The sequence below is a fragment of the Biomphalaria glabrata genome, chromosome 8, assembly GCF_947242115.1.
Source record: "Biomphalaria glabrata chromosome 8, xgBioGlab47.1, whole genome shotgun sequence".
Lineage (NCBI taxonomy): Eukaryota > Metazoa > Mollusca > Gastropoda > Planorbidae > Biomphalaria > Biomphalaria glabrata.
In genome coordinates, this window is record NC_074718.1 from 41,946,227 (window position 1) to 41,968,591 (window position 22,365).

The 22,365-nt window shown below is 37.8% G+C and overlaps 1 protein-coding gene across 3 annotated transcripts in view; it reads right to left on the reverse strand.

The window, feature by feature from the left end:
- Positions 1–21,795, reverse strand: part of LOC106061455 (ATP-binding cassette sub-family C member 4-like) — a 66,337-nt gene extending 44,542 nt beyond the window's left edge. Inside the window, exons 1-2 of one of the 3 annotated variants that reach the window (XM_056038975.1) lie at positions 21,757–21,795; positions 2,304–2,648 (exon numbers count right to left, since the gene is read on the reverse strand). In XM_056038975.1, the coding sequence (XP_055894950.1) occupies positions 2,304–2,404 (101 nt within the window). In that variant the 5' untranslated portion in view covers positions 2,405–2,648; positions 21,757–21,795. Of the gene's footprint in view, positions 1–2,303; positions 2,649–12,094; positions 12,261–21,415; positions 21,725–21,756 lie in introns of those variants that run through there. The other 2 variants (XM_056038974.1, XM_056038973.1) reach the window with 2 other exon arrangements.
- Positions 21,796–22,365: the final 570 nt, after the last annotated feature.

The window sequence follows — 22,365 nt, forward strand, 5'->3', positions numbered from 1 at the left end:
CAGTCTTAGCTCTACTACTGAGTAGATGTGAAATGATTCAAATATTTGTTTTTCCTTATTAGTTTTATTATTATTATTATGTTTTTTTTAAAGCTGACCGTGGCAACCATTTACTATGTCGTTGCTCACGCTGACACTACAACGTGATTTATACTATCAAGATTATTTGTAATTAGAATCATTATAATTTTTTCTGTCTTATATTGAAATGATAAGAACTGTATTAAAAAAAATAATTTTTGGGGGTGTGGGGAGAGTGGGCTGGAGAGAAATTACAAACTCGTAACGTTTTTTTGTCTTGAATATATGAAGTTTTGTGGCTGTACATGTACTTGAATAAACGACATATCTAAAGTTGTGTGGAATGGACTGTGTGAGTATACCAACGATAGAGAGAGAGAGAGAGAAAGAGTTGTGTAACATGTGTTGAAGGCGGAACTGCAACTCCCTGTATTGTCACGTTGTCACGCCCAGGACATGACTGATGTGACAAAAGATGAAACTGCAACCGTCACCAGCAATCAATTTGAATCTTGTCACGCCTCATTGCTCAACTGATTGAATCAATCAATGGGTTTGGTAAAGTCTTACAACACCAGTGGATCTGTGATACCGTGATACAAGGAATCTCACACTCTAAAGACTGACATATATTTTTTATTTTATCATTACTGGTCCAGGTGTCCAAAAGATAGTGTAATTATAATGAAAATATCATTAATATCAAGCGAAAAATAGAAGGAAAATAAATCTCGCTTCCATTGTATATTAAGTTAGACTTTTAAAAAATGACTAATCAGTAATAAAAATAATCACAATAATAATCATTGTGATAATAACTTATTCCTTTAGAGACCGGCTGGTGATGTGAAAAGGAGTATCTTATAAAACGTCAATAAATGGCTGAAAGATATCAAACGTTGCCATGGTTACTTATCTGCAGTGGTTTTACTTTAGGCTAGAGCTGTCAAAGTCTTGAGATCTCTCGGTAGGAGCCTAAATAATTGCTCCTCACATAGTGTCCATACTCTGGGTCTTAAAAGACAAACTCCTTTAGTTTACTATTGTTTTGTTTTATTCATGTACCATCAAACTATTTCTATGTCGTTGTCAGATCAATTATGAAAACTTGAAAATACTGTCCTCTGTGTTCAATACCATTAAATGGTAGTCTATATCTGCCTTCCTTGAAGTCATATAATTCCAGCAAGTTTTTTTTTTCAACATTTTATAATCCTTCCTGTCCGACTCCATCAAGGTCATCGTCAGTGACCTAACCCCAGCATCCCTCTCCTCGCCTCCCCTCCTCACTTGTCCACCGCAAAAGCTAGTTACACTAATCTTAGTTACTATATACAGGTGGGAAGAGGGACGTAACTATGTTAAAACGAAATGAAATTATGCCTTCAAATATAGTAAGTAATTAAACAATTTCTGTTGCATGTATGTTGTGATTGTAGTGTTTATGGAATGTTCAGTTAACTTATCTGGTGTTATCGCTGTTTTATTTATGTTTTATTTTATTACGTTAATCGAAAATTGATCATCGTGAAACATGACATAAAGCTGTTCATTAATAATTGTTTTCAAGAGAACTTAAATAGACAGACCTCCCAGAGGGATACACATTTGTATCATTTATACTAGAATTAAGTAATTATATAAATATAAGTTTGTTTTGTTTTACATGTTTTCGGATGTTCCTTCAGAGTTGAAGATAGTTTACTTCCTAGTCCAAACCTCCCGCAGGACGACGAGGGATGGGAGCGGGCAGGGTTTGAACCCTCGACCGTCGATAAATCCAAACCACAGTCCAGCGCGCAAACCGCACGACCAGGCAGCCATCCAAGTTTATGATTGTTGATTCACTAGTAAAGAGTCTAGAGAGTCTCGTGTCTTAACAATGTGTAGAATTGTTAAGGAGTGCGTGTGTGTGTGTGTGTTTCTATGGTAACGGTGGGAAGAGGTTAGCGATTTGTTGTGTGTGTGAATGATGCAAGATAGACGGCATTGTCGTCAGCGTGCATACGTAGGACAGACGACTCCAGATTGCCAGACTGAAAAGACGTGTTATTGTTGTCAGAAAGTCTACTACACTGATTTCATTTTATCTCAAGTTGAATCTGTTTATATTGTAATAAAGGTTATATTTAGTATTGTTCACAAATAATTTATTCAAGCTATTTCAAGTTTTACAAGTTAAGATATAATACGCCAGCAGTTGGCTGCTACAGGTTCACCACCTTTCGCACAAGAATCAAATTTTAAAAAATCAAAATGTCAACAAAGATCTGATTACTTACCAAAATCCGGGAATTCCCCGTCCTCCAGTTCCAAGTTTTCTGGTCCGAATCGGAGTTTCCCGATCTCTGGGAGAACCAACTGTGACGTCACAGGCACTCATGTCGTAAACGAGACGAAGGCCATCTTAGGATACATTAATCCAAAGAGTTGAGCTGATCTTTTAATTAATCCATACGAGCGGAGGACCTCCGAGGTCGGCCTGAAATTATCCACATCCGGGCCTCAATGAGAAATGCACACATACACACACCAGGCTTGGTGGACGTTTGGCTGGCGGCAGGTCACATCGCCTCCAAAGTCACAAAGTCTTGTGTCGTATGATGAACAGCGAGCCACTGTTTGCACTGCAATGGGGGATGGAGAGAAAAAGGAGAATTGGTTACTGAAGACAGAATCCTGACACAACGTTACGAGCAATGTTAAATGACTCCCCCCCCCCCAAGCAAGGGCAAGCTACCCTGATTTTAGTTACTGTGTACAGGTGGGAAAAGGGGACGTAACTATCTAAGAACAAAATCATGTCAGCAAAAATGGACATCAGGGAATTCAAGAATAGTTTATAGTGGGGTCACTTTTAACTTACTAACTAGGTGCGTCTGACAAATGTTTACACAAGGAGAAATAGCAATAATACACCTATAGGCAGGGTCGACCTTAGGCCACTGCAACCTATGCGGTCGCAGTGGGCCCCGCGCTTTCATAGGCCCCGCGCTAATTCTAAATGTAAATTACACCATTATAACTTATATGTAATAACAGGGTTTCCGCGGCCTCCTGATTGTAAGGAAAGGCAAAATATACGAAAAAATCCTGGAAATCTCCTGAAATTATTAAAATCTCCTGAAAAATGGACAAGATTGTCATTTTTGGGGTGCCAATAAATAAAAACAGCATTGTGAGCTTTCATTTAATAAAAATTTCTTGCAAAGACGAAAGTATTTTCTTATTTTAAATCATCTTAATTTTAACATTATGCTTATCCCTACCCAGTATAGGCCACACGATATTCTTTTCGCATACAGCCCCGCAATTGCTAGGGCCGGCCCTGCCTATAGGTTATAATTCGCATTTCATTTAAAACCCAAATTAAAAACTTAGATCTACCGTTTAAGAAATAAATACTGAACTCCACTATGTCGGTTTACAATGTACATTCTATGGCTTACGGACTAAGATTTCAATGTAGAATCTGTTATGTATCAAATTTTTGTGATGCATTATGTGTAAGAGGTTATTGAATATAGAGACACCCACTTGTACATGATAATAACTGAATTAGATTACTTGTTTTTATGAAAACATCGATACATGTACTAACTGAATGACTTGATTTGGCTGGGTGGACTCAGATGGGCCCTGAAAATCCCGAATTTAAAAATCCCAGTCTTCACCAGGATTTGAACCCGAGATCCTGTAGTTCGGTAGCTAAGCCCTTTACCACTCAACCACCGCGCCTCCTTTCAACAGCAGTGATCCCAAATAAATTCTTTCAAAGGTCTAATAGGGTTAGGATAATGGCGAAAAAAGTTAATTCAATAATAATAAATATAAAAAAGGGGGGGGGGACGCCAGTGTGACATTTCTCATATACGAATGCAAAACTCGTAAAAAGATGTTTTTGTTGAATTTCTGTGCTATTTGAAGTTCCTAAGACCTAGTTTATCTTCTCTTAAAATTATCGTCGAATTGAGACCTTCTTGGACTTAGACTTGCGTACCATCAAATCAGCACTCAGTAAGTTTTCTTCGCTAGTCAAAGATAATTACAAGTAGACTACCCCAGCCACCTTTTTTTTTTTCTGCCCTAGAAAAAAAAATTAATGATAGACTCTGAACGGTGAAACATTTTCCCAACAAGGTACAGAACTCTCAAAAGGGACGAAACTCTGTTTGCTTTGACTTTGACACTTTTAATTAACTCTAGGCTTCTGTCACTGGCCGCCCCCCAACTTTTCAGTTTCCCTTTTAAAAAAGTGGCTAAGCAATGCAATCACTTCCCGAGCTTGAGTCTCGACCCGCAGGTTGGGGAAAAAATTTGGTGAGAAAGAGGGAGTCCTGGATTACGTGAAGCTATGTCATGTCATTGAAGGATGTATGGGGCAGTGGGGTAAGAAACGGAGGGGAAGGGGCAGTGGGGGTGGGGGGTGAGGCCTTGATCCCGTGCGATGTTTGAGGGTAGAGAGTGTGTTTCTTTATAAAGCAAATGTTGAGTTAAAGCAAATTACCAGTACGTAGCTCTATACACATAATGCACAAATCTGCACTATGAATAGTGTATAGTTTTATATATAAGAGAGACAGAGCGAGAGAGGGAGGAACAGATAAAGATAGTAAATGGGACAGAGACAGAATGAAAGAGAGACAGTGAGAGAGAGAGTGTTTAACTCCCTTGATCCTCTAACTTTTTTAGCATTACCCATAAATAAAATAAGCAAATACGTTTGTTTACATTTTGAAATGGTCATATCGAGTGATTCGGTTAATGGGAATCGAATCCATCTTATGAAGTTTCGGTCCGGTTCGGTTACATGTAATGTACGAGTTCGGTACGGTTCGATAACGATCATGGTTCCATTTCAGTTCGGATCGGTTCAGATCTAAAACTCGGTTTCTTGTTTGGTTTAATTTTTATGAAATTAACCAATAGTGAATATAAGTAAAAAGGCTCATTGCAAGTTTTTAGTTAAAACACTTGAACTTGAAACTTTACATAATGATAAAAAAATAGCAACTGTTACAGCTTTCCTAATATATATTTATTTATAACTCTCTGACAACTACCTTGACGATGCGTCTAGGTGTCCCGAGGTTCCGCTGTAATTAACGAATAAAACAACTAAACAACTAGATCAATACACATCAACTTTAATGAACTTTTCCGGCATATCACACACTGCACTCTCTACTTTTGGCAACTAACACGCTTCCGGTGATTCGCTTCTTTGTAAAAATAGATTGTCCATACATTCACACATTCACCCGTGACAGGAACGTATCAGCTATTGCAACCTTAAGCATTCATAGTTCACATTGCTGCAGCCAAAGTGCACAAGACATCGAAGCTTCAAATGTAGCTACAAATGTTATGACGTTCAACAGCGACCTTAGGGTTGGTAAGTGGGGCAACCGCCCCAGGCCCCGCGACTTAGCGGAGCTTCGCGATAAAGAGAATCTTTGGTTTCCGTCAGCCCATTGCTCGCACAGATATCCCTGGCCCTGATGTGACACTAACCCAGGGCCCTGATGTGACACTAGCATAGGGCCCTGCGCACTACTAATGCCGCCTCTGATGACGTTGGACTGATGATTTCTTAAGGTTTGTATCTGTTGTATTTGTATCGCCAACAATTCTAATGTATCTGGGATTAGCCTAACCTTTCGAGCGTTCATTGTCTCTCCACACACTGAAAACACATTTCGACATGCAGCACTAGTGGCATAAATAATAAGCAACATTTTAGCAATTGATACCATCGTCGGAAGCCTACGTTTAAAATCATTCTCTATCCAAAATCGCAATGCAACGCAGTCAATAACGGGCAGTGGCCTACATTTTTCAGGTTCCTGTCTCGTATCATTACTATCTTATCTTATCTTATCATGCAAGATTAGTCGACCGTCTTTCTCCATTCCTCTCTGTCTTTCGCCTTAGTTAGAACCTCTTTCAATGGCAGGCCCGTCCATTCTTTTATGTTGCCTTCCCATCTCATTCTCTGTCTGCCTCTTCTTCTCATTCCTGGTTCTGTTCCCTGAAGGAAGGTCTTTGCGAGCCCCGAAGACCTTGTCATATGGACATATTACCTTTACATCATCTGCCTTGTAGATTGCAAGGTCTGAAAGGGGAACTTTTTACTTTTTTCTAGGACAGGAATGCTGCCTTTAAACACAATCAATTGAGCCATCCTCTTTCGCTTCAATGCGTGTTACATTAACCCTTAAAACGCGTGTGGTAGTTTAGCCTCTAAACATCAGAATTGTGTATGCACTCATTGTAAAACAGCTCAGCACTTGAAGGGTTAATACTTGGGTTGGGTCATATAAAAAATCACTTTCTTACATTATATGCAAATCTTTATATTCTATACTGTCCTGAAATCTCAACGAAACAAATAAAAAAAAAATTCCCTTTGCCTTAAAAACTAGGACAGATGTCACTCGTGACTTAATATTCAAAACTGCATGTCAATTTTCCGGTCACGTTTTTTTTAAAAGGTAGACACATTTATATTCATAAAAAATACGATTCCTGTTAAGTCTCTGATCTATATCGACCAAACCGCTGACTGATCACATACAGGTCGTTATAAATTTAATGAAGCACAGATACATTATGTATCATAGTTTTGATTATGACTCATGGATCATTAATTTGATTATGTCACTAGCTTTGGGTTCATGAGCCCGACCCCCCTCCACACACACACACACACACACACACACACACACACACACACACACACACATACACACACACACACACACACACATATACATATATATATATATATATATATATATATATATATATATATATATATATATATATATATATATATATATATATATATATATATATATATATATATATATCTGTAAGACTCCAAGCAATGGATCATGAATTTGATTATGTCACTAGCTTTGGGTTCATGAGCCCGACCCCCCTCCACACACACACACGCACACACACACGCACGCACACGCACACGCACACGCACGCGCACACACACACACACACACACACACATATCTGTAAGACTCCAAGCAACTAAACCTAGTTAGACTGAACCGCATTCAATGACTTTTGACAAGGACTATATTGATGTGGTCTTTTTATCTTTCTTTTGCTAGAAGATGTATTATCTCTGTAAAATAAATGCCACTATGAGGTTAAATAATATTGACATTATCAATAAGAATATTAATGAAATATACATTAGAAACCCTGTTATAAAAATAAGAATTAATTTTGACACTCCCGCACATATTCACACAAATAAATACTCACACTCACTTGCACAACTTATTGAATAATGACGCAAGGCCTGAACTATCTATAGACACAGTGGAAAAATTATTGATACCCAAACTACAGCCTGCGGACTACATCCAGCCCTTGGCACGGAAATATATGCCCTTCGATGTTTCTGCCCATAGACAAAGAACAATGAAGCCGCAGAGGTTCGTTTCGATTGAATGCAACACCTTAGGGCGTCCGCTGCGGCGTTCATATGTTGACATTTGTTTTAGCAGTAAAACTTTAAATAAAGGCCACTTATATAGGAGCGTTCAGTGTGTATCAGCAATGATAGAGAAAGAAACAAGAAAATAATAAAAAATACTTTCTAAAAAAAAATGCGTAGTTGTATCAATTAGTTTAGATCAGTCATGTAAATAAATTTGTCATAGATCTAGACTAATAATCATAAATCTGTGAAACTAGAAATCGTTTTACCATTTTTTTTGTTTAGCGCAATGTCATGCTTTTAGCTAGATACATACGTTATGATCCATTCGCTTAGCTGGACCAGTTAGGAAAAAGGTGGAAGGATAAGAAGGAGGTATCTGTGTGAATATTACCGTGATCGCTTTCTAAATGCATTTATAAAAAAAAAGTAATAAAAAGAATGAGCGTCCTGGATTTTTTTTTTGTAATGCACAATAGTAAAACAATTTCTTCAGGGATAATAAAGATTATTGTTATCATTATCATTCTAATATCGCTTAAACATAAAGTAGTAATTAATTTTTAAAAATATATATTATTCGTGTAATTAGTTAGTAAGTCTTCCAACACCATGCTAGTTCCTTACAGTTAAAATTGTTCCGTGTTTGTTAAAGTTTTGAGCTATCAAAATAAGTTTCTTTGGAAGAATGAATGTCGGGCAACTTTCACTTCAAATTAATTAATCACTAGAGGCCTCAGGTTTGATGTGAGACTACAAAGTCCTATGTCACGGTGGAAGCTGTCAAAACAAAGTACTAGTTGAGATGTCGATTAACATAACAGGCCTGGGACATTTCATTATTCAGTTCAGACGTTATAGCAAGGTGCTGGCCTGGATTTACCTAGAGGCTACACATACTTTAAGGCAGGGGTTCTCAACCTGTGGATCGCGACCCCTTGGGGGGGTCGATTGACGATTTGTCAGGGGTCACCTAAGTCCATCGAAAATATGGATTGTATTCTGTCTATTCTTCTATTGCTTGGGGGGGGGGGGTCGCGGCTGAGATGGGGATTGTAAAAAGGGGTCGCCAAGCTTAAAAGGTTGAGAACCGCTGCTTTAAGGAGACGAGGTAGTTGAAAGGTAAAGTGTGTAGCTTCCGAACAGGAGGTTCTACAATTGAATAGATGAAATGGGTCAACTAATCAAAAACTACAAAACTACTATAATAAATAGTATATAATAAATAGTATATTAGTCAGACCATATGGCTGTTTGCAATAGTTGAAAACTTAGGTTAGCAAATTCGTGGAACTATATTTTTTTTAGATTTTACTTTGAGAGAAGAATGTCTCTAAATTTTGAATCTATTTCTTTCTTTTGTTTGTGCTGTGACTGTCAAGAAAAATTCACAGACACTAGAAGCTCTTAGTAACAGGTTTTGTATAAACAGCTGTGAACATACAAACACCACTGTACACGCGTAGTAACGTCTGTAATATATAAGATAATTTATAAGATAAGATTTAAAAAAAACATCACTGTAAACGAAGTGTCGCGGATGTTGTCAGACATTTTGTCATCTTAACTCTTTCTCTCCTAAATGACGATACCAACGTTGATTTCACCAGAATGTGGTAAATAATTACGGAGAGAAAGTGTTAATGCCTTGTAAATGATTTCAAGATGAAATACTGGCAACATCATTAGCATCAATACCCCATGTTGTATGCATAACGAGGCATCATGGGAGTTTGTGTGTTGAAACTTTAAACAGAAAGATATAAACAAAAAATGAATTCGATTTCTGGATAATATGCCATTGCAATTTAAAAAATACAGATTAACCCTTAAAGTGCTGAGCTGTTTTACAATGAGTGCATACAAAATGGAAATACAATTCTGAGGTTTAGAGGCTAATCTACCACACGCGTTTTAAGAGTTAAGAGGAAATATCTTACACTTTAAGCCAATACCTGCCGGAGGGAAGACGCGACCTCAAAAAGGAAGATGTGTCCTTCGTCTCTTCTCTTTCGTTCACGTTTGAAGCTTTGGAGCTACTTATAGACAAACACACACACACACACACACTCAAACAACTATATAACTGCTGTGTGGGCGACATTGTTCTGACCATAGGTAACGCTCAAGCGTTCATCTCATCATTTGTACGACATGATCCATTGTCGCTTTGTGACTGAAAACAACCATATATACACATATTTAGGCCTATATAAATATATATATATATAGGCCCTATACGTTCCCATATGTCACGTTTGATCGCCGGCAGTAGGGTACATTGTCCTCGGTCACATGTGTCGACCAGTCACGCACGACCACCTCCACTGGGACCCTCGACATAAATACTATTTCCGAGGGCCCTGCCTCTAACCGCGCCGTCTGTTCATTCCAATATATATTTGTATATGTTGTACGTATAGAACATTTTAAAACTTGTTGGTCTTATTCACCTTCACCTTTTCCTAAATGTGTTGAACCGTTGGGGCACTACACAAGATCGTTCAGCCGTTTCTCCATTCCTCCCTGTCCTTTGCTTTTGGTAGAATTTCAATCAATGACAGATCAGCCCAATTTTTAATGCTGTCTTTCCATCGCATCCTCTGTCTTCCTTTTCTTCTTTTTCCTGGTACTGTTCCCTTAAGGAAGGTCTTTGCGAGCCCTGAGGATCTTGTGATGTGGCCAAAAAGATCGAATTTACGTTTTTTTGAAAGTGGTTACCAGGCTTATTATGAACTGAATAAAGCGTGTTATATATAAATGTTCATGTTGATACTATATAAAATATCTAATTAGTTTCAATATAACATTTAAAGCTCAATACGTCATTGTTTCTGTAACTATACCTTCAGTATGACGTAATAGTGAGCCGAGCTGCCAACTACACATTGTCGAAGCCCACATTAGCAGCACTTCAATACCTATCTACTAACTGCATTTACATATTTTAATCACAACGCTAAACAGAAAATACGAAAAAACGGAGAACGTGTTTGAGTGAAAGAGGGAGAGAAAGAGAGAGAGAGAGAGAGGCCTTTCTACCTAAAGTGAAGCAGCTGTTTTCAATGAGTTGAATTGTTTTAAATATGTCGCCATTCGATCGTTGTTTTTTTTACTTAACATGCGCTAGCTCCAGGTCGCGATGCCAAGTTACGCGTTTCAATTATTTATAGCTGTAAGCTCAAACTTAGAAAAACCAAGCAAGAATCTAGACCCATCTCTCAGAGCACGTGAAATAAACTCATTAATTTAGCATTTCTATATAGCTCGCAATCTTAAGAATGTATGACTTCATAAAATATGTCAGTATCGTATTTAATCAATTAAATCTAGATACTGACCTACTGTGGTAGAGTGTATGTACGTCTTTCTATTGGCTGAATAGATTCTGATGTAACATTAAATAAGACTGTGGCAGATAATGTGTTTCTATTGGCAGAATAGATTCTGATGTAACATTGAGTAAAACTTAGGCAGATGTTGTGTTTCTATTGGCAGAATAAATTCTGATGTAACATTAAATAAGACTGTGGCAGATAATGTGTTTCTATTGGCTGAATAAATTCTGATGTAACTATATGTAAATCTAACGCAGTTGAGTTTATAGACATGGGAATGAAAGTTGAAAGGGGAGAGAACAAGCCTGAAAGACGAGAGACAGAAAGACGTGTCATTTTAAACAGAGTTGTATCGTGTTTCAATTGTTCAATATCTTTTTTAGTACATTTGTGGTTCTATATAGATCTATATCTATATTGAAGTTGAAAGCTGTATATATTATATATTGCAAACAAGCAAAATATTTTTGAAAAATAAAAATAAAAAAAAAACAAAGCTTATCTAAGGGAAAAAACTCCGCACTTACAACAATATCTCTCAAAAATGTAGAAGTGACTTCCTTTATTCGATATCAAACAAAATAATTAATAACCAACAATGAATGAATTAATTCATGGTTTGTTAGGTTCAATAAATAATTGTTCAAAGTTTCAATTTGATCCGAGAATGGGTGAGGGAGGAATAACCTTTTCTAAGGGGACAAAACCCTACATATTTAACCATATATGTGAATACTGAAGGATAAATTTCCCTTGTTGGTACCAACAAAGTAATTGATTACCACTAAATAATTTACTAATAGGTTACTTTTTCTGATTGATTCCTGTCTTGTCTATGTCAATGAATAATTGTGGCAAAGTTTCAACTTGATCCGACAATGGTTGTGGGAGAAATAAGGTGTACAAACTTTTTACCTGACAGACATATATGCTAGCGAGTTGATACAAGCTTTGTAATAAAAGTTAAATTTTTCATTTTGGTTTCAAAGGCAGTTTGTTTAAGTTTCAATCAAGTTCAGCGTTAAGAAAGTCATACGCCTACAACAGTTAAATTGTATTAGCTGTCACGAGGTACAATATATAAAACGACGATCGTATACTATGAAAATACAAATCTGTTTCTCCATATAGGCATATATAGTCTACGTAAGTTTCAAAAGCTGAAGCTATCATTAATATTAAACTCAAGGGAGATAATAAAGACTTTACTGGTTCTTTGTGCTCGAATTTTAAACTACTGCACTATATCTTTAAGATTAAAATGCATTACCTTTCAACAGTTTTGTGAATTCAATCCAATTATGTAATGTGACGATGAATATTCTCAAATCTATTTTTATAAATACTCAATGAAAACAGAAAATAAAGCAATTGGAAATGCAAAGCGTTTAACTATTTGTTTTGTTATTTTAACAAGGCCCACACCAGCCAAACTTATGCCGACTTGTTTGTCCACATTTTTTATTGCTTAAATTTAGCCACTGTAGAGACAAAAATCTGGCCATGTTGTCTGCTGGTAAATACAGAACGCTATAAAAGGAAGACGCTGCAGCCAGCAGGTGAACGGTCATTCATCATATAATGTCACCGCTATGTTTCTCAACAGTTTCAATGTTTTGTTTGTTTATTTTCCGTTTTTTTTTTAATAATATTAAAAACCTTGTTAAACAATTTACAGATTGTCTCTCTGGTGACTTTAACCAGTTTCTCTGTAAAGAATGTAGAACTAAAAGCAACTGTATTAAAGCATTTTTAGAACAGTTTAGAGAATCGTAAGAGGAGAATAAATCAGCAGAAACAATGGTAATCTTCAACAATCCACTCGACTGCAATCATTTTGAACAGTCCACTTCTTGTGGGCCGTTGAGGGTCGACCTGTGATGGATCGTCTACTGTCATAACAAAAATAAATTTACACAAGGTCGATAAACATACTTGGAACAAAAAAAATATTTTTATTTTGTTACAATGACATTCCTAGATTATAAGCCTAACCATAAAACTGAAAGTCTACAGTGCTGTAGTTCTCCCGTCACTCTTATATAGTCCTGCCCTATCAAAAAGTTAAACTCCTTCCACCTATCTATATGGTGCGTTGGTCCGACCACATACCAGACACAGAAATCTTAAAGCTGTCCAACAAAAACAGTATCAATGTGACAGTAAAACATTCCCAACTTCGATGTTCTCCATGTTTCAGAACCATACCGCCTTGACATTCGAGTTACAGATTCTTATTTTGGTCTTGTTTGAGATGTGAGGAGATTTCTGTTTAGAAACTCGAATCTTCGAGAACGCAATTAGTAAATAAACTTCCTGTTTACACTTCTCTTGTCACCTTGACGAGTACACCACGTGACATATTTCAATTTTACTGTATCCTAAAACAATTGCTTTTTTTTAAAGCTTCAGTTCTTCTAGAGATCGTGTACAATTTTAAGACTGCATTGAGATTCGAACCCGAGTCTTCCAATCTGATAATTATTCATATTGTTTATTCTCAGTTATAGCTTACATTTTAGGAAGCCTTGCAACCAGCGAAAGGATTGTTGACTGGTAGATTGAAGCCTTAGCAATAGCTTGATCTTTGAGAAACACACCACAACAGCGACTTAACTTTCTTTATTATTTAAGCTCGAAAGAAAACCATTGCAGACGTACGTCCATTGTTTCTAATGTTGAATAGTTTCTTTAGTTGATTTCCCCGAAGAGCATATCAACTTGAAAAGATCGATTTATTGATTCTTTTAATTTTCACGGTAGAATAAAAATTAAAAAAAAAAAAAGTTCTTTCAATTCATCTTTGAAAGCTTGATGACGTCCATTCCCAAGTATCTGGAATGGGTTGTTTTTTTTCAGACCCTAGGTTTTTTCAAAAGATTATTGTTAGGACCAAAACAAAACCCTAAACAACCAACGCGGTGTATGCTAATAAAATATACATAATCAATATATATATCTAATATGTAAAGAAGAAAGTAAGGCGTATGTATGTATGTCCCGCAGTCCCGCATAGAAATCAAAACCGATTGTCCAATCTTGTCTAATATATAAAGAAGACTGTAAGGCGTATGTATGTATGTCCCGAATAGATAGAAATCAAAACCGTTGGTCCAATCTTGATAAAACTTGGCATAAATGTTTCCTGAATCATGTCGGAGACCGTAGTGTATGTTCAATGTTCCTCCCGTTACCGGGGGGCCCCAAAAAATAAAAAAAAACTAAATTTATCTCTAAGAAATGAACTCTAACAAATCGGGTAAACCTGTTGTCACAGTATTTTACATTTGATATGAATATGCTTAACGGGTAAACCCCTTTTCGCTATCTATTATTATTTTCGTGGCGACAATTGATGCCGAACACCGGACAAATATTAGGGAAGTAAACTGAGACACATGACAACATCAGTAAAAAAATAAAAAAATAAGGCTGGATTCATGCCAACACATTAGGCTGGGCCACTTAGACTGGACATTACTTAGACTGGACATTACTTAGACTGGACAACATTACTTAGACTGGACAATATTACTTAGACTGGACAACATTGCTTAAACTGGACAACATTACTTAAACTGGACAACATTACTTAGACTGGACAACATTACTTTGACTGGACAACATTACTTAGACCAGCGGTTCTCAACCTTTTAAGCCCGGCGACCCCTTTTTACAATACCTCACTCTGCCGCGACCCCCCTCCCAACACACACAAACAGCAATAGAAGAGTAGACAAAAACAATCCATATTTTCGATAGTCTTAGCCGACCCCTGGCAAATCGTAATTCGACCCACAAGGGGGGCGCGATCCACAGGTTGAGAGCCCCTGACTTAGACTGAACAACATTACGTTGACTGGACAACATTACTTTGACTGGACAACATTACTTAGACTGGACAACATTAACTTAGACTGGACAACATTACTTAGACTGGACAACATTAACTTAGACTTGACAACATTAACTTAGACTGGACAACATTAACTTAGACTGGACAACATTAACTTAGACTGGACAACATTACTTAGACTGGACAACATTAACTTAGACTTGACAACATTAACTTAGACTGGACAACATTAACTTAGACTGGACAACATTAACTTAGACTGGACAACATTAACTTAGACTAGTCAACATTAACTTAAATAACTTATATATATATAGATTACTAACAACGAAGTCGAACACAGAGGAGAAAAATAAAGTCGATTCTCTTTGGAGAGTAGGAGAAATCAAAAGCTCGTTGTCCTGAACTCACACTACTATCGTATGGAGTCAGTCACGACGCTGGTGAGTTTTATTTCACTTTCAGGGCAATTGCTGAGCCCGTCTCTAATTTTTGTGATACGAAAATAGTCAGAAGAAGAGAAGGAGGGCAGGATATAAGGGAGGGCAAGCGGGGCTACTGCCCCGAGATATCCACAAGAGAGGGGGGCCCCCCATAAGAGAAATTTTAAAATATCCGAATTTCGACTGGTCAGAAACCTATACGTTTTATTTGTAAACATTATGTTTTCGCATTTTTACCGACAACACTTCAAATCTTACGGTTGACAACACTGTCGTTGTTAAGTAATGTCCGCTTGTAGGCAACTCCGGTTTACGCAGTGCTTTAAGCCAAGGCCTTACCCATAACTATATATATATATATTAAAACCAAATTATGCATACAATTAAAACAAAAAATAACGAAAATGAGATTAAATGTACAAGCAGGGCCGGCCTTAGGTCACTGGAACCTATGCGGCCGCAGTGAGCCCGCACTTTCATAGGCCTCCGCACTAATTCTAGGCGTAAATTATACAATTAAACAATTATAACTTAATCTTCTGAAATTTTGAAATACACAAAAAGTCCTGGAATTCTCCTGAAATTATTAAAATCTTCGGAAAAAATAGACAAAGTTGTAATCTTGGGGTGTCTTCCAATATGGAAAACGCCAATCCTACGCGTGAGAATTTTTTTTTTTAGTGTTCTTCCAAGTCTATTGTGTGAGTAAAGAACTGTACATATTGTATAAATAAAATACAAGGACGATTTTATTTTCTAGTACGAAATCTTAATTTTCACTTATTATTATTATCCTTACCCAGACTGGGCCCCGCGCAATCCGTTTCGCATAGGGCCCCGCAATTGTTAGGGCCGGCCCTGTGTACAAGTATTCTATTTCTTTCTTCTAAAATATGTCTTGCCTTTTGATATTAATATTATTTTTTTTATCTAAAACTTTCAAAAAAAAGTGTAGAGGGCACCACAAAAAAATATTGTCCAGGGGCCTCCACTTAAGTAAATCCGGCCCTCAATATAAGATAGGATAATTTTATTGGTCCAAGAAAATGGAAATTCAGTTTGACTTCAATTGTCCACCTCACTATTACTGCTATCAATATAACAATAACAATATAGATGCAAACACGATAAACATTCATACACGAAAGACACATATTCACAAGCAGCGTTTAATGAATTGTGTTTCTATGTACTTGGTGGTTGAAACACCTTTTGACAGTCCGGACTGAATGTGGAATGAAGGAGTTTTAACATCTTTGTGTTCTATTTTAATGGAGAGGAGCCGATCAGTTCAGATCTGATGTAACTGTGGGTTTAATGGGTGCAGGTTGTCTTTAAGGACTTAATGTTTTGGAAAGGCATCTTATCATGAAAAAGTTCTTCAAGAGATGGTAGTGAATAGTGATATAGGATGCTTTTTTAAATTAGTCTATTTAGTCGATATCTAGGCCCCAGTCAAGTATTACCATACCAGCTGGTGATGGCAAAGGTAATTAGACTACTGATGGTTGCTGTATAAAAAGGTTAACTATTTCTTTGTCAATTTTAAATTTTCCGAGCTTCCTAAATAGGCCAGTTTCAAAATGGTATGAACAAAATGCTTTCGATTCCCAAGGGCTATGTACAGCCTTGACAAGACTTCCGCAGCACATGGCATGCAAATAAATGTAGTAAAAACCCAAATTATGACCAATAGCCAACAGGGCTTTAAAAGAGGCATCAGTATTGGAGGTGAAAAGCTGAAAAGTGTTAACAGCTTCAAATACCTCGGAGCTATTGTCTCAGATGAGGGAACAAAACCCGAATTATTGGCCCGAATAGCACAGTCCACAGCAGCCCTTTCAAAACTTAAAATAATATGGAAAGACAAGGTCTTAGCCCTCGGCACCAAAATCAGACTGATGGGCTCCCTGGTCATGGCCACATATTTATATGCTTGCGAGTCGTTGAATGCAGAGCTAGAGAGGAGGATCCTAGCAATGGAATTGAGATGCTACAGAAGGATCCTAGGCATCACATTCAAAGACCGCATCACAAACCAAGAAATCAGAGACAGGGTTACTGCAGCGATCGGAGCCCATGACGACCTGCTAACTATTGTAAAAAGACGAAAGCTTAAAACCTATGGCCACATTACAAGATCTACGGGGCTCGCAAAGACCTTCCTTCAGGGAACAGTGCCAGGGAAAGAAGAAGAGGCAGACAGAAAAAGCGATGGGAGGACATTAAAGAATGGACGAGCCTGCCATTGACAGAGGTTCTAAACAAGGCAAAACAAAAGGGAGGAATGGAGAAAGACGGTCGACAAGTCTTGCCTGGTGCCCCAACGGTCCAACAGACTAAGGGATAGGTAAAGGTAAAATGTACAGCACATATTATAAGTTAGCGCTTTATCTTATTTTAAAGTGCCAATTATCCTAATGTCATGTTTAGTGGTTCAGAATAAAGAAAAAGAATCCTACGGTTGACTTTGAAGTTTAATAAGCCCATAATGAATACAAAAGACCAGCCGTTAAAAGTCTCAGATTTCGTGGATCGGCTTTGACTGATTGGCAGATCTAGTGGTAAGTGGAGACAGAAGTTAAATAGACGATGTAATAGGACTCCTGGAGGAGCGGTTCTATCGTTCTTCAGAAGAACTTATATATTCATGACTCTCTCTCTCTCTCTCTTTATCTCTCTCTCACTCTGTCTCTCTTTCTTTTTCCCCCTACATCCAAATCAATAAATTATGTAGGCTACTGAGAAGATACGATCTTAATTTTATCTTTTTTCTCTGCATACGCGCCCTAAAATACATCCGCACTCATGGTCATTCTGTGGAGGGACGACAATGGCAGGGGAGGCAAATGGGTTCAAAACCTGTTTTACTCTACAAATCATTTGGGGATTTATTTGCCACTGTATTTGTATTTCATGAACTCCTCACCTATCATAGAAATAGTCATTCCGAATCACATGCTTATCGTTCCCCCCAGCCCCCTTGGTTGCCCTATTTGATTCACTGTAACTTTGATTTCTCTTGTTAATCTGCAATAGAAATCCAGAGCTTGCTGACGCATAAAGATACACATAAATAAATAAATAAATATTGTTGAACTTCTAACAATACGACAATTTTCTCTGTCTACTAACGGATTTTCAACAGTATTAGGTTAATTCAAACCGCTCACTGTTCAGAAAACTAACATTAGCCTTAATCTCTCTCTCTCTCTCTCTCTCTCGTACAATTTAGACATTTAGAGACAGACCAAGTGCGATTCAAGATCAGTTGATGTAATACAACGTAAAACTTGTGTTTTTTTTTGTAGCCATGTAGCGATGTAGTGATGTAGTGATGTAGCGATGTGATGTAGTGATGTAGCGATGTAGCGATGTGATGTAGTGATGTAGTGATGTTGCGATGTAGTGATGTGATGTAGTGATGCAGAGATGTAGTGATGTAGCGATGTAGTGATGTGATGTAGTGATGCAGAGATGTAGTGATGTGATGTAGTGATGCAGAGATGTAGTGATGTGATGTAGTGATGTAGCGATGTAGTGATGTTGCGATGTAGTGATGTGATGTAGTGATGCAGAGATGTAGTGATGTTGCGATGTAGTGATGTTGCGATGTAGTGATGTGATGTAGTGATGCAGAGATGTAGTGATGTAGCGATGTAGTGATGTAGCGATGTAGCGATGTAGCAATGTAGCGATGTAGTGATGTAGTGATGTAGCAATGTTTAGTTGCACTCTGGAAAATGCTTTCTCATTATTGTAATTAGCAATCTCATTCTCGTCTGAGTTGAACTGATATTGAACATTTTGATCTTTTATTTTTTTCTAAACAATTAATAACGTAATAATCAAGTGGAAATGTTTGCTGTTTGGGACCTGTCCGTGAACCGACACTAACGCTAGAGGCAGAATAAATCACAAGTCTAGCAGCATTTGAAGAACGCTGTAAATGTTAAAGTGGGGAGAGACACTAGTTTTACCTAAACCTAAAATAAACTTCATAAATAAATATCTGTCACTGTATCTGTTATTTATGATATAAAGATCCATATTCTATATATTAATTAATGATTATTGTTTCTGGTTGTAGACTTAAATACTTGGCAATTTTTTTTTTCTGATTATAATTGCCGAGTTGTTACATTTGGATTAGGTCAGGCTTTTTTTTTCACTCAAATATAACCATGTTTAATGCCCTTTCAACGTCAAAACATTGTACTCAGGGGCGTAGATAGGAATTTTTCCTCGTTTGGGGGCCCGGGGGCTTGACCTCTTTGGGGGCCCCTGCATTTAGCATAATATTTAATTCTTAATGTAAAAATCACTCATTTGGGGGCCCCTCTAAAGTGGGGCCCGGGGGGATTTTCTAATTCTCCCCCCCTCCACCCCCCACCCTAGCTACGCCACTGATTGTACTAGAAGCAGGCTAATTTGATCTTGTGTTATGATTATAGACAATCCGACAAGAATAAAGTATTAAAGTAATTAAATATTAATTTAGCTTCTGTTTTAAAAAAAAATACAATACATGATTGAACCTTTCCATTATAGTTTAACAAAGTTGGGCTCACTGTCAATACACTTTCTCTGATTCTCTTATAACATGAGAACCACTGCGCAAAACAGAACCAGATCTTAATTTTACTCAGAGTGTGCAGATAAAATTCAGATCGTATCTTCTTAGTAGCCTACATAATTTATTGATTTGGATGTAGACATGTGTTCTGACAGTTTCAAGCTGTTAGTGAACTAAGTTACACAAGATAAATATGGGAAAATGCTTTGCCCTAACACCGAAATAACAACACAGTGTGAAAGACTCCCTATCAAGGGGACTGTCTGTCCATCTAGGGAACTGCCTGTCCATCTAGGGGACTGTCTGTCCGTCTAGGGGACTGTCCATTTAGAGGACTGCTTATCTAGGTGACTGCCCATCTAGTTGACTGTCCATCTAGGTGACTGCCCATCAAGGGGACTGCTCATCTAGGAGACTGCCCATTTAGGTGACTGTCCATCTAGGTGACTGCCCATCAAAGGGGACTGCTCATCTAGGAGACTGCCCATTTAGGTGACTGTCCATCAAGTGGACTGCCCATCTAGTTGACTGTCCATCTAGGTGACTGACCATCAAGGGGACTGCTCATCTAGGAGACTGCCCATTTAGGTGACTGTCCATCTAGGTGAATGCCTATTTAGGTGACTGCCCAACTAGGTGACTACCCATCTAGGTAACTGCCCTTTTAGGTGACTGCCCATCTAGGAGACTGCCCATTGAGGTGACTGCCCATCTAGGTGAATGTCCATCAAGAAGACTGCCCATCTAGGTGACTGCCCAACTAAGTGACTACCCATCTAGGTAACTGCCCTTTTAGGTGACTGCCCACCAATGGGCTGACCATCAAGGTGACTGCCCTTCAGGGTGCCTTTTCAAATGTAGCGCCACAATGGGTGTCTCTGGGGTTTGCTACAGAAAAAAAGCTTTGAGACTGGAAGTCTTGTGATTTTACGCACATCTTTCTAAAGTGATGTGAGCGCTGTAAGTGATGTGAGCGCTGTAAGTGATGTGAGCGATGTAAGTGATGTGAGCGATGTAAGTGATGTGAGCGATGTAAGTGTGTGAGCGATGTAAGTGATGTGAGCGATGTAAGTGATGTGAGCGATGTAAGTGATGTACTGAATTTTCGTAAATCACAAAGCAGGATATTGCTAAGCGGACGGAGATGCAAACCGGAACCAGCTGGAGGCGATCACAGCGGACACCAGACCAACATTAGTTGCAAGGGCGGACCTTAAATGGGTTCTCTAAATGAAGAGGTCTGTGTTATCATTTTGTACATAAGCATTCCAAAGTCAGGACTTATACGGGAGATAAAAGATAGAGAGAAAAAAAAAGAGAAAAAGAGATAGAAGTGGAGAAAGATTAGAGAAGAGAAATACAAAAAAAGAGTAGAAAAGAGAAAAAGCTAAGAGAGAACGGAAAAGAGGCGAAAAAGAGTAGTTAGTAGAAGAGAGAGATAGAGAAAAGAGAGAAATTATAGCAGTGAGGGGAGAGAGAGAAGAAAAAGTAAAAGAGAGTAGACTATCGAGGAAAGAGAGGGGTGAAAGAGAGAATGAAGACAGAAAAGAGAAGAAAGAGGAAGCAAAGAGAGTGTGTTTTTTTCCCCTGTAAACCTGTAATTGAGCCAAATATAATATAGGCGTGGCTTTAAATAACTGCCAATCATATTACCACACCAATGACTAATCCCGTTACTTTCTATAAAAGTTTGCAATCCTATACCTTCCTACTTACCAATCACGTGGATATACTTATCCAAATCAATATCCATATAAAAATCCACACAATAATAGTTTTATCATTACTAAAATAAATTTTAAAAAGTCTACAGAAAGTTTTTATAGTAGGCTAGTCCTAATAGTCTACAACTCTACACACAAAAGTACTCTAACATTGAAAAAGAAGTATAAGATTATTTTAATCTTGGCAATATAGATTCACTAGATTGTCTTCGCTTACTAAAGAAAAAAAAAACAACACATTTTGTTTCTATAAATAGAATTATTTAAAAAACACGCACATCTAGTCCGGTTATAAAGACACGGTTCAATCCACAAGAAACTTGATTGCTTTACCTAAAATGGCGAGGTGGTCCAATAAGGTGGGCTGATCGATATCCGATAGAAAAGAGGGGGTCTCGTGTATGGTGTTACTGCAGGAGGCGCGGTAACTGTAGACGAGGTCAATGTAGCAGAAAGGTATATGGGGGAGGGTTGGGGACTTTTTTTTTGCCCAGGTCCAGTTGTGTTGGCTAGTGCTTTTGTTGCTCAGAGTAGTTAGAAACGAGAGAGATGGTGCGAAACAGTGTAAGTACAGCAGGGTAACAGGAGGTTTGAAATTACAAAGTTTGGGGGAGGGGTGGGACAAAGAGGCGTTAAAGTTTAAGTAAACTTCAGAGAGAGAGAGAGAAAGTGAACAAGAGGAGGGTGTGTTGATTGGGGGGTGGGGGTGGAGACAGTGTGAACGGGCTAAAGACAAGAAACACACGAGAGAACGAAATGAAGATCTTTAATTTAAGTTTAAGATATCTTGCTCTACTCTCTCTCTCTCTCTCTCTCTCTCTCTCTCTCTCTCTCTCTCTCTCTCTCTTTTCTTTCTCGTCACTCTAGCTCTCATCCTCTGTCACTCTCTCTCTCTCTTTTTTTCTCATATTCTCTCTTTCAATGACTCGTTTTCAAATTAAG